The sequence below is a fragment of the Puma concolor genome, chromosome C1 (genome assembly GCF_028749965.1).
Source record: "Puma concolor isolate L17-30 chromosome C1, mPumCon1.1.hap2, whole genome shotgun sequence".
NCBI classification, from domain to species: Eukaryota; Metazoa; Chordata; class Mammalia; order Carnivora; family Felidae; genus Puma; species Puma concolor.
In genome coordinates, this window is record NC_141674.1 from 52,241,946 (window position 1) to 52,255,798 (window position 13,853).

Genomic DNA, 13,853 nt, shown 5'->3' on the forward strand with positions numbered 1-13,853 from the left:
TTTTGTTTATATCTCAATATAAATATATAAAACTATGAATTCCCTAGAATTGTTCCTAGATTCTGTTACAATAACAATGTTTGAACTATGTGGTTGGAACATGCATTATTTCTTTTATGGTCCATATCAACAAAATTATTTTTATATGTGTGATTATGTATATACACTTGAAAAATCTGTATTTGTAAGAGAATAATTCCAAGTGGCTTCTGAAATTGACAGTAAAAATAACAATGACTTATATCTCCTGCACTATTTATATAATACTGGTCTACAAACTTCTTAAAGGCAGGCTATTTATTCAGTAAATATTGGTTGAGGGGTGTCTGGCTGGTTCAGTCTGAGCATGTGACTCTTGATCTTGGGGTCATGAGTTCAAGCCCCATGTTGGGGGGGTAGTTTATACTTAAAATAAAAAGAAACTTAAAAAAATATATTTGTTGAGTAAATGAGTACATCCATAAGTAATTATAAATTAACTTCATTAGCTTCATTTAAGCAATAAAGACATTTAAATCACTCCATTCACAGTAGATAAGGATGCAGTTTAGGTTGATTCCACTTTGGTCCCATTCAAATATAAGGTAAGTTTAGGGGCGCCAGGGTGGCGCAGTCGGTTAAGCGTCTGACTTCAGCCAGGTCACGATCTCGCGGTCCGTGAGTTTGAGCCCCGCGTCAGGCTCTGGGCTGATGGCTCGGAGGCTGGACCCTGTTTCGGATTCTGTGTCTCCCTCTCTCTCTGCCCCTCCCCCGTTCATGCTCTGTCTCTCTCTGTCCCAAAAATAAATAAATGTTGAAAAAAAAAACAAAAATTTAAAAACAAAAAAACAAATATAAGGTAAGTTTCTTGTTTTTTTTAAGTTTTTTTTTAATGTTTATTTATTTTTGAGAGAGAGACAGAGACAGAGTGCAAGCAGGGGAGGAGCAGAGAGAGAGGGAGACACAGAATCCAAAGCAGGCTCTAGGCTCCAAGCTGTGAGCACGGAGCCTGATGTGGAGCATGATGTGGAGATCATGACCTGAGCCGAGGTCACACGCTTAACTGAGCCACCCAGGCGCCCCAGGTAGGTTTCTGAAGTCCCAAAAGCTATTAGTCTCATCTATAAGGCTGTTGGGTAGTTTGAAACCAAGGTGATTCGTGTGTGTGGTGTGTGTGTGTGTAAAAACTATTTGGCTATCCAGTGGAATAATTTGTAGAACAAAGGCAGAATAACTGATTCTTTTTTTTAAATTTTCTTAATGCTTTATTTATTCTTGACAGAGAGAGAGAGAAAAACAGTGAGTGGGGGAGGGGTAGAGAGAGAGCAACACACAGAATCTGAAAGCAGGCTCCAGGCTCAGAGCTGTCAGCACAGAGCCTGATGTGGGGCTCAAATTCACCAACCCTGAGACCATGACCTGAGCCCAAGTTGGATGCTTGGGCTGAGCCACCCAGGTGCCCCTGATTCTTTTTTTTTTCATTTACCAGCTTTCAAAATAATAAATGGTTTACTAGCTTCCTTCATTGATGAATTTTTATTTATAGCATTATGAGCTCATGGAGAATGGGACAATTCCACAGATAATTCAAATTTGATGTGTTTCAATTCATTGTACTTATTATGCTTAGTGATGATCAATGTGTTCCATATATGGCTAGCCAGAGTCTCTTCAGTTTGGCTCCTGAGACTTTCTGACATTGACCTTAATAGTTTAATTTTAAATTTTTTTAAATGTTTATTTATTTTTGAGAGAGAGAGAGAGAGAGAGAGAGAGAGCATGGGAGAGGGGCAAGGAGAGAGGGAGACAGAGGAACACAAGCAGGCTCTGCACTGACAGCAGACAGCCCCATGTGGGGCTCGAACTCATGGACCATGAAATCATGACCTGAGCCAAATTGGTTGCTTAACAGACTAAGCCATCCAGGTGCCCCAACCCTAGTAGTTTTTAATAGTTTCCTTGATATCTACTATAACAAAATGTTCCAGATCTATTTTTGTATATTTTTTTTCCAGGCTATTTTTCCAAGAATCCCTTGTTCCTTTTAATAGGGCCATACGTATTTTAAGACAGTCTTTGTGCTAAGGATGCTCATTATTACTGAGTTGGTTTTTATGTCCTTTCAGCAAAAAAAGCTAGGTGATATGTTTTCTTTTTATTTCCTCCCTCTCTCCCTCTTTTCCTGTCTTCATCCTTTACCCCCTTTCCTTCCCTTCCTTCCTTTCAATAATTCAATAAAATAAATCATGAGTTTATACTGATGCTTAACTTCCATCTTACACCTTTAACTCATTTTTCACATTAAGAATCCTGATATCAAAACACCAGCATGATAAAATTTGAATATCACATAACTCTTCATTTTCTGTACCCCACACATACAGTAGAGGACAACACTAATCTTAACACCAACAACATAATTACTAATAACCATTATTTTATTTTATTTTTATTTATTTTTAAAAAAATTATTTATTTTTGAGAGAGAGAGAAAGAGAGAGTGAGAGAGCATGGCAGGGGCAGAGAGAGAGGGAGAGAGAGAGAGAATCCCAAGCAGGTTCTGCACAGTCAGTGCAGAGCCTGATGTGAGGCTCGAACTCATGAACTATGAGATCATGACCTGGGTTGAAGTCAGATGCTTAACCAACTGAGCCACCCAGGTGCCCTTATTTTGTGTTTTTAAACAGATCTTTTTCCTTAGGGTATACTGCAGTCAGGGGTTTACTATCAAATTACCAAGTTTTAAATTCACTTGGAAGAGTTATTTTCTGTGTAGTTCAGCTACCAACTGGATACACATTTCAATTTTTTTGTTTCATTTTAATTCTGGTTTTTAGGGATTTCTTTTTTCCATTTAGTTTTGTTTTGTAATTAACTTTCAAAGTTCACAGTCTTAATAAAGATAGTCTTCATGTCAATATTTTGGCATTTTTTTGTGTGCAATCTCTGTAATCCTGAGCTTCTTTTATATAGACCTTAAAAGGAATCAAAATAACTAAGACCCATGTTTATTTTATTATACTTTTTTTAACGTTTATTTATTTATTTATTTATTTATTTATTTATTTATTTTAATTTTTTTTTTCAACATTTATTTATTTTTGGGACAGAGAGAGACAGAGCATGAACGGGGGAGGGGCAGAGAGAGAGGGAGACACAGAATCGGAAACAGGCTCCAGGCTCTGAGCCATCAGCCCAGAGCCTGATGTGGGGCTCGAACTCGCGGACCGCGAGATCGTGACCTGGCTGAAGTCGGACGCTTAACCGACTGCGCCACCCAGGCGCCCCTGTTTATTTATTTTTAAGAGAGAGTGCGAGCAGGGGAGGAGCAGAAAGAGACACACACACAATCTGGAGCAGGTTCCAGGTTCTGAGCTGTCAGCAAAGAGCCTGATGCAGGGCTTAAACTCATGAACTGTGAAGATCATGACCTGAGCCGAAGTCTGACATGTAACCAACTGAGCTACCCAGGCGCCCCCATGTTTATTTTTTAAAAACATTTATATATTTATTTTTGAGATCGAGAGAGAGAGAGAGAGAGAGAGAGAGAGGACAAGCTTGAGCAAGGGAGGGGCAGAGAGAGAGGGAGACAAAGAATCCCAAGCAGGCTTCACACCATCATTGCAGAGCCTGACGTGGGGCTCGAACTCACAAACCAGGAGATTATGACCTGAGTTGAAACCAAGAGTCAGATGCTCAACTGACTGAGCCCCCCAGATACCTCTTATGGTTTAATCAGGCTTCACACCATCATTGCAGAGCCTGACGTGGGGCTCGAACTCACAAACCAGGAGATTATGACCTGAGTTGAAACCAAGAGTCAGATGCTCAACCGACTGAGCCCCCCAGATACCTCTTATGGTTTAATCATGGTTCTGACATTTATTTGCTGTATCTCTTATAGAAATTATAAAATGTCTCAAACCAGCATTTCCAACTGTGTTTCATGGACCACCCTGTAAGATGGGAAGTGGGAGGTGGGGTGGGGTGTGGGGATAGAATTCCATGGTCAAATAAGTCTGAAAATTCCATATTCTCTTGGAGAATCATGATGTACATAACACATAAAAGACTCTGAAAAGACCTGAAGTAAGGAATCCTTTTTAGATTAGTATAACCCACTGTTTTCAAACTTATTTGTCTCAGCATCAAGAGACAGTCTTCATACCTTTTTTTTTTTTTTGACAACACTTATTTCACTGAATGAGAGTTCTATGAAACATACTTTGGGAAATGTTGCTCTCACGTTTTCTTGTATGTCAGAAAGGGATAATAATACCTGTTCTACCATTCTCTCAGAGTTACTGTATGGATCAAGTGAATTGGATATGAAAGATTTTTAGTATATAAAAGAGGCTACTATTTTGGAGATGGCAGAATAATGGAAAATGACATACAAGGGTCAAATTAGGAAGATGTACAGGCAGGAAAAAGGAACCTATTTCAAAGAGCAGCTATGATCAGGTGAATGATTTTCAATGAGACTCAGGGAAGCCCTAGACTCGAGACAGGAAAGTGCTTGTTTTCTTCGTGGGTGGAAGTAATCTAGAAAAGGAACTACCAACTACCACAAAAGAATGATTTATGTGAGGAAGTTTGCCTAGTGCATTGAGTATTGACAGTATAAGGTATGTATCGGTTTATTAGGGCTGCCATACAGAATACCACAGACTGGATGGTTTAAAAGACAAAAATTAGTTTCTCACCCTTCTGGAGGCCAGAAGTCCAAGATAAAGGTGTCAGTAGGGTTGGTTTTTTTGAGACCTCTTTCTTTGGCTGTAGATGGCCATCTTCTCCCTGTGTCTTCACATGGTCTCTCCTGTGTATGGGCACATCTGTGACCAAATTTCCTTTTCTTACAAGGATACCAGTCAGATTGGATTAGAGGTTACCCTGATGACCTCATTCAAAATGCATTTACTGAGCATCTGTTATGTACAGGTACTGGGCTTTCAGAGATGATAGTATCTACTAGAGGCAAAGAGCAGGAGTAGGGTGTAGATGTAGTGGGGAGGAAGTTCAGCCATGAAATAGAGGCTTAGATGTCCCTTCTACTACTTATTCAATGAACATTTTAAGTACCAGCTGTGTGCTTGTTTTTAACTTATTTTTTTATTTAAAAAATTTTTTTATGTTTATTTCGGAGACAGAGAGAGAGACAGAGTATGAGTGGGGGAGGGGCAGAGAGCGAGGGAGACACAGAATCAGAAGCAGGCTCCAGGCTCTGAGCTGTCAGCACAGAGCCCGATGCAGGGCTCGAACTCACAAACCGTGAGATCATGACCTGAGTCGAAGTCAGTCGCTCAACCGACTGAGCTACCTAGGTGCCCCTACTTTTTTTTTTTTGAATTTTTAACATTTCTTTATTTATATTTTGAGAGACAGACTGAGCATGCGTGGGGGAGGGGCAGAGAGACAGGGAGTCACAGAATCCAAAGCAGGTTCCAGGCTCTGAACTGTCAGCACAGAGCCCGACATGGGGCTCAAACCCATCGGCTGTTAGGTCATGACTGAGCTGGAGTTGGATGCTTAACCGGCTGAGCCACCCACTCATCCCTATTTTACTTACTTTGAGAGGGAGTGGGAGACAGTGCACAGGAGGGGCAGAGGAAGAGAGAGAGAGAAAGAGAGAGAGAGAGATTAAGAAAGAATCCCAAGCAGGTTCTGCATTGTCAGTGTGGAGCCCAGTGTGGGTCTAGAACTCACTAACCGTAATCGTGACCTTAGCCAAAATCAAGAGTCAGACGCTTGGGGCTCAGGTCATGATCTCCAGGTTCATGAGTTAGAGCCCCGACATGGGGTTCTGTGCTGACAGCTCGGAGCCTGGAGCCTGCTTCAGATTCTGTATCTCCCTCGCTCTCTGCCCCTCCCCCACTCATGCTCTGTCTCTGTCTCTCAAAAATAAATAAACATTAAAAAAAAAAAAGAGTCGAATGCTTAAACCAGCTGAGCCACCCAGGTGCCTGCTGGCTGTGTTTGCTATTAATGCTGTGCCAGAAGTTAGGCAGTAAGGAGAGGCTTATACCAATTTCATCATTTGGAGATGTATAGTTCTCACATATTAATATTTCTGCAATCGTGTTTTATAGTCATAACTAGTTTAAATGGTAACCTTATTTCTTAGTTGAACATAAAATAATGGTGCTTCTGGGGCACCTGGGTGACTTAGTCGGTTGAGTGTCAGACTTTGGCTCAGGTTATGATCTTGTTCGTGAGTTAGACCCCTGCATAGGGCTCGCTGCTGTCAGCTCAGAGCTTGCTTCACATCCTCTGTCCCCCGCTCTCTCTGCCCCTCCCCCACTATGCTCTTTATCTCAAAAATAAACAACAAATGAAAAAAAAAATGGTGCTTCTTATAATTGATGGAGCCAATTAGATTCAATAAAACATGATTTTTAGTTTGTCAAACATGGTTCTTATCCACAAGATGCTTACTATTTATGATCTTGCAAGGTACTGGATTTCCCCCTATGCTTGTAATCATGTAATATCTTTCATCAGTTTGTCTTTTTCTTCTTGGCCTTAAATATGTGTTTACTGAAGTATGGTTGTCTATTTTCCCACTGTACTGTCTTGTCTCTCTCATTCTTCAAATGAGAGACTTTCATATCTCTACCTTCAAACCCAATTGTTTGTCTAGGCTCTGATTCATAACTGGTACCTGAAGATTACTACTTTGTCTGGTTGTCACCTCAAACTCACAATGCAACACCTTTTCCTCCAAGTCAGCTTCTCCCTAGACTTCCCCAGATCTTTCAGATTTTCTAGTAATTCAGACTTGAAACCTTGGGGAGCCATCCTTGATTTTACCCTCTCCTTTGTTTCGCTTCTTCTACATGTCTACTGTGTTATGAGGATCTGTACATTCTTCCTCTTGCGTTGATCTCTTTTCCAAGTCCACTGTTACCATCTCAGTCCAGGCCCTTGTCTAATCGTGCATAGGCTAGTATAATGATTTCTACCTCTTCCTCTGATTCATCTTATCCATTATCACTTTAAATTTTCACTAACACTGTAGTGTACACTTGACTCCCTGCTAAAAGTCATTGAATGGCCCCTTACTGATCATTGAATAAATTCCAAACACCACAGCCTGGTATTCAAGGCTCTCCACAGTTATCCCTTTCCAGCTTCATCACCCACCACCTAAACTAGAGGAAATGTTCTGCACTTTTCAGCTGCTACAACTTTGGCTTGAACCATTTCCTTTGCCTGGAGTCCTACTCCTATCCTCCAGGCTTTCCTTCAAAGCTCAGCTGACTGTCCAGGGAAAGCATTTCCTGACAGTTTGTAATTTACAGTGAATCCTCTTCTCTGAACTCCTATAGTACTTAATGCATATATTAATAATCTGACATTTTTTAATTTATTTTGAGACAGAGACAGAGCATGAACGGGGGAGGGGCAGAGAGAGAGGGAGACACAGAATCGGAAGCAGGCTCCAGGCTCTGAGCCATCAGCCCAGAGCCCGAAGCGGGGCTCGAACCCACGTACCACGAGATCGTGACCTGAGCGGAAGTCGGACGCTTAACCGACAGAGCCACCCAGACGCCCCAATAATCTGACATTTAGCGTGTGCTCCCTTCTATTGCTTTCTATCCTTTTATGCATAAAAATGTCTTGCCAATGAGAAGTCTCTGAGGGCAGGGACTTGGCCACATTTCTCCATGTTTCTAGTATTGACAGTCTTTTAAATATTGAATAAAGTTTTAGAGTTGGAAGTTTACCTAGACACTCTGACTCATTTCACAGGTGAAGAAAGTAGATCCAGAGAGCTGTGCAGACCCACTGAATAGAAAGCCGTAGTTAAATATTTGCTGTTACTTATGGCTTATATAGAATGGCAGGATTCAGCAGTGAGGAATGAGTGCATTCTCTGAACAGAGGAGGGAATGTAGTTATTTTGGGCAAGTTTGGGGATAAGTGATCCAAGCTACCTGATGGGGAAGGTGTAGTGACTACCTGAGGGCAGCGCTGTTTCTTTGTATAGCCCACAGGCTCTCGAAAATGGGTAGACGTTTAATGTTTCTTACACGGAGTAACCTACCAGCTTAATACATTCTTCATCAGGGGCATGTAGCTTGAAAGTGAAGCAGGTTGGCTTTCTGACTCCTTGAGGGCACAGGCACAGAGAAAGACCCACTGCCCGGTGGTGAGACTAGCCAAGGGCTCTTCACTCTGTGGAGGGAGCCAGGACGCGCCCCTGACAGGAATCTGTGGACTAAGCAGCCGCTCGGGCCTTGGCCACCAGCCCGGGAAAGAAGAGCAAGGGGCTTTCCACCTGCCCTAAGCCTAACCCGGGGCCGGGAGGCCTCTCAGGTTCCGCCATCCGGTGCCCCGCCTCCTAAGCCGGCCACCTCCTCTCCGCGCCTTTTCCCCGCCCCTCCCCTCACGCTCGACGGGCTCGCCCCCGCGCCCGGCGCGCACGTTCGCGGAGGCGGAAGACCGGAGAGGCGCTCTGCCGCGGGTGCGAGCGCGCAGGCGCCTCCTTGGGATATCTGCGGGCGCGAATCCTAAGGTTCTACCAGCTGCGGGGTAAGAGGCCGGGACCCTAGGGTGTCTGGGCTGGTGGGTAAATGTGGGGAGGGGCGGGGGACTCGCGAAGCGCTGCGATCCGGTCGGCTGCTGGCAGCCCGGATCCCCAGCCTGGCTCCCGGTCCAGCCCCACTCAGAGGGGAGGCTGGCGAGGCCTCCCTACCTCAGCCTGCAGGCTCGCTTGGAAGTCGGGTGACTGGACGTGGGGATGGTGGTGGGACCCCTTGACTGCAGCGGCCTCGGCGCCCTTGTTCCTGCGGTCTTGAGGGTCTGGACCGCTGGAGAAAGGGAGGAGAAACGTTAGGATGGTCCCTTTCGCCAGACGTGCTCTTCTGGGATGGGCTCACACCCTAGGTGTTGTGTCCACCTTGGGGGAAGGACCTTTCAGAAAAAAGGAACAAATTCGGCCCTGAGGTGTGAACGACTGAGGTTTTTGCTTGTTTTTATTTTTGGTCGAAATGTACTCTGAGGAAAGTAGGACGGACACTTCTCTGCCACCTGCGTGAAAACTTGGCGTGTGGATGGGTTAAACAGTTAACTGTACTTTGCTTTGCAGAGCCCTTTTTACTGTAAAGGAGAAGAGATCCGTTAAAAGTGTCATAATGTTTTTAGGCACAAAGGACTCAGTAAAAATGGTACCTCCCCTCTTCATACACAGAAAGATCTCCATTCAGCAAATGTTTTATGAGTACTTGCTTTTTGCCAACATTGTTCTAAGTGCAGGGAACAGAGCCAACAGCTAAGAAAAGAAGATCTTTGCTTGCAGGGAGCTTATGTTCTGGTTGTCAAATAAATGTAATTTCCTCTTATGTTTTTTTTTTTTTTTACTGGAATGTAACATATGTACCATAAAATACTCTACACCAATCGTAAGTTGTAACTTGCTGATTATGGTAAAGAAAATGCATCTTTTAGCCACCACTCGAATCAAGAAGCAGAACGTTCACAGCTTCTTCTGAGAAGACCTCCCTGGAAGACCTCTCCCAATCACCATCCTCTCTTTTCTCCGTAAAGGTAACCTCTTTAATGATTTCTAATACCATAGATTAGTTTTGTTATGAGCCTTTCATAAATGGAACCATGTTATATGTACTCTTTAGTATGGAGCTTTTTTTTTTTTAAGATTTTATTTTTTTTATAAAATTTTTTTTTTAACGTTTATTTATTTTTGAGACAGAGAGAGACAGAGCATGAAGAGGGGAGGGGCAGAGAGAGAAGGAGACAGAATTGGAAGCAGGCTCCAGGCTCTGAGCCATCAGCCCAGAGCCCGACACGGGGCTTGAACTCACGGGACCGCGAGATTGTGACCTGAGCTGAAGTCGGACGCTTAACCGACTGCGCCACCCAGGCGCCCCTTAAGATTTTATTTTTAAGTAATCTATACACCAAGTGTGGGCTTGAACTCACAATTCCGAGATCAAGAGTCACAAACTCCACCAGCTGAGCCAGCCTGGTGTCCCTAATATCTAGCTTTTTTTACCCATTATGTTTGTGAGATTATTCTGTGTTGTGTTAAGAATACAATTTCTGATAGTGAAAAGAATTAGGAAGAAAATTAAAGAAGGTAATTGTACAAACAGTAAGAGGTGGAAACTTTAGTAAGGTGGTCAAGGATGAGCTTTCCCAGGGGATGACTTGAGACACAATATGAATGACAAAAGGTTAGCCAGTGAGCTGGGTAAAAGCATTCCACGCAGAGGAGAGGAACAGAGGGTAATAAATGAAACTGACAGGTTTTAGGAAGAGAGGGAAGATCTTGTAGGAAAGTGGGAGGAGATGAAATCTGAGAGGCAGGCAGGGGTCAGATGATAGAGGGTCTTATGTCTGGAGTATTTGCATTTTGTTCTAAGTGTAAAAAGATGTGCGGAAAAGATGTTTTTGATGCCCTTTAGTTTTAGCATGAGCCATTTGTGAAGGATCGGAAGTCCTTTCCATTTTATTCATCAAAGAAACCCCACAAAACTGGGTAACTGTTGGGAATTAGGGGAAACATTAACATGTTGGGAGACCAGATCTTTTGTATTGTCAGGATTTATATTAATTCAGACACATAATATGTTTCCAAAATCGATTTAGTATACACTTTAGAAATTAGTCATCTATTCTACACTCTAAAAATATTCTTCAAGTAGTTGTTCAGCTTCTGTTAGAACCTGTTAAAGAGGAACTCCCTTTTTAAGAAGCAAATCATTTCATTTTTGAACAGCTTTAATCTTTAGAAAAGCTTTCCTAACACACACACACACACACACACACACACACACACACACACACACTTTATTTATTTATTTATTTTTACTTAAACTACTTATGGGCTGCCTGGCTGCCTGGCTCAGTTGGAAGAGCACGTGACTCTTGATTTCAGGGTTGTGAATTCGAGCCTCACATCGGGTGTAGAGATTACTAAAAACAGTAAGTAAATCTAAACTAGTTAAATTTTTTACTTTTATTTTTTATTTTTATTTGTTTTTGAATTTTTTACTTTGAAATCAAAATACCTGTAACACTGATTCTGGGTCCCTACAAAACTGACAGTTATCACCTGTTACTTGTCTCCCTTTTAGTACTCAAGCAGTTGATTTTTGTACGTTTGTTTTTTCACATTTAAGTTCAGGGCTTTGAATTTATTTGAATTTATTCCTGTCATGATCTTTGGAGTTAGAGTTAGTCCATCATAGATGTTCACATTTTCTTGGATGTGATTCTTTCATCCATCAGTTATCCCTTCCACCACTCTGCTCTTGGCAGACTTGATGAGCATCATATTAGTTAAGCATTATATTCTTTTTAAGTTCATTAAGATTATTTAGTGTTATTGGCAGTCTTATTTTTTGTTACTTAAGGTTCCTGGGGAAGTTCTTACATAGGATTTTCTGGAATTGTGGATAATTGACTTAACTTCATCATACTAGTGATTTAAATTTCGTAGATGCAGTATTAGTTAAGCTATATATTTTTTTTATTTTTTATTTTTTAAAAATGTTTATTTTTTTGAGAGAGAGAGAGACAGAGGGTGAGCGGGAGAGGAGCAGAGAGAGAGGAAGACTCAGAATCCTAAGCAGGCTCCAGACTCTGAGCCTGCAGCACAGAGCCTGATGCTGGGCTTGAACTCACAAACTGAGATCATGACGTGAGCCGAAGTCAGACGCTTAACTGACTGAGCCACCCAGGCGCCCCAATTTTTAAGTTTACTTATTTATTTTTGAGAGAGAGTGATCCAGAGAGATAGAATATGAGTGAGGGGGTGAGCGCAGTGCAAAGAGAGGGAGAGAGAGAATTCCACGCAGGCTCGTGCTGTCTGCATGGAGCCTGATATGGGATTCGGAACTCACAAACCATGAGATCATGACCTGAGCCAAAATCAAGAGTGGGATGCTTACCCAACTGAGCCACCCAGGCACCCCAGTTAAGCTGTAGTTTTAAATTGAGGAATTAACATTTGTAAAATCAATTTTAAACATGATATCTTGGTAAAGTAAATTGTTGTATTGCAGTTCTGGAATATATAGTGCAGCATATTGATAAAAAGGGCTTTTTGTGTTGGTCTAAAAAAGAATTTGGGGGCATCTGGGTGGCTCAGTCAATTAAGCATCCGTTTCTTGGTTTTGGCTTGGGTCGTGATCTCATGGTTCATGGGTTCAAGCCCCACGGTGCTCTCTCAGCTGACAGTGCCGTGCCTGCTTAGGATTCTCTCTTTCCCTCTCTGCCTCTCTCCTACCTCTCAAAATAAATAAATAAACTTAAAAATTTTTTGAATAGTTTATAATGGCCTGTAACTTGTGTGAAATCCAGAGTCAACATTGGAAAGTGATTGAATTTTAATTTTTCTGCTTGCTTTGTTTCTGTGATAGAAGTTCTAGTGAACAGTAAAACAATTAAAAATGAATACAGTAGGAGGGAGGAAAGAGAAAGGAAATTTATATAATCCAAATTTGAATAATATATTTCCATAGCCTTATTTACCGCTTTGAGTCATTCCTCCTGATTGAGCTAGACTTCATTAGTTCTAGAGTTGACTTTGCTATATTTAAATAAGAGAATAACTTTTGTCACTATATTGCATATCTGAAACTGATATAACACTGTATATTAACTCCACTGGAATTAAAATAAAAAACTTAATAAAAAAGTAAATAAAACTAATGTTTTATTACATTCTTAATTTTTTTCCCCCCAGTGGGTGGAATGTGCCAATTTTCCCCTAGTTTTTTCAGTTGACTTACTGTATTTTTCTGGTTATATTTAAAGTATATCCTGTGGTTAAAATGGCCCATGATTTTTCAAAGCTTTTTTTACTTTTAAACCATCCAACCCAAGGAGAAAACTGAAGGGAAAAAAAAAAAAAACCCCATGGAAATGGTTAATTGCATTTTACTGCTTTTGTATTTTCTTTTAAGAGTTGGGGTTATTATTTATTCTTGTAAAGGTTCATTCTTTAAGGTAGAAAAATGGTGTGGTTAGTGAATGTATAGTTTGGAAGAAAAGAAGTAAAAATCAAACTACATGAATTACTTTAGCGGAACATTTTCTCAAACTAAGTAGAAAGATAAAATTTCTCTCTCTCTCTGTACCAAAAATAAAACATCCCTAAATTTACTTTTGTAGTCTTATTTTTACCTGTAGATAAACATGCTTTGGATGGAATTGACTCTTCCACTCTCTTGTTTTTCTTCACTCAGAAATATTCCCTCATAAGAACAGATCCTTACCATATCTTTAGATTTATTAAGTCCCATTTAACAGGGAGAGCTACCTTTTGAGGTGTATTTCCCAACTAGAAGACTAGGAAATAAGGAACTTTAAAACTACCCACTTTCCTCCTTGCCCCCACCTCCAATTCTGTGTGTTTCTACTTGGTTTAATGGATTTTTTGTTAGACTATGCTCAGCTAAATCTTGGTCTCTCTCTCTCTCTTTTTTTCTTCTAGGCTACTTCATAGACATAAAGATCAATATTTAACTGGAAAGGAAGCATCACTTAAAATTCTCTCAAACTCCTAATTCCAGGGAATTGATAACATTTCTCTGATGAAGAAAAGAAGTGCTACTGACTGCATGTTAAAAGTATTCTGGCACTGGTCCTGTTTTTTCCCCTCCCTAGATTTGAAGAAAAATTATGGAGAAATGGCACTTGATGACAATTGTGGTCTTAATAGGACTAACAGTACGGTGGACAGTTTCTCTTAATTCTTATTCAGGTAACACATTTTTACTGTTTAAAAGATGGGTAAATATTCCTTGACTAGTTTCTTCTTCATCTTCATCTTTGTTTGGTAATAGTTTGTAGTTACCTGATTGGGACAGAGAAGAATTTGAGGCTTTATTGGTATGGTCAAGAAA

At 41.1% G+C, this 13,853-nt stretch overlaps 1 protein-coding gene across 4 annotated transcripts in view; it reads left to right on the forward strand.

The window, feature by feature from the left end:
- Positions 1-8,389: 8,389 nt before the first annotated feature.
- ALG6 (ALG6 alpha-1,3-glucosyltransferase) overlaps positions 8,390-13,853 on the forward strand; it is a 65,971-nt gene continuing 60,507 nt past the window's right edge. Inside the window, exons 1-3 of one of the 4 annotated variants that reach the window (XM_086717178.1) lie at positions 8,396-8,514; positions 9,389-9,528; positions 13,442-13,711. In XM_086717178.1, coding sequence (XP_086573304.1) covers positions 13,630-13,711 — 82 coding nt within the window. In that variant the 5' untranslated portion in view covers positions 8,396-8,514; positions 9,389-9,528; positions 13,442-13,629. Of the gene's footprint in view, positions 8,515-8,556; positions 9,529-13,441; positions 13,712-13,853 lie in introns of those variants that run through there. The other 3 variants (XM_086717179.1, XM_086717180.1, XM_086717181.1) reach the window with 3 other exon arrangements.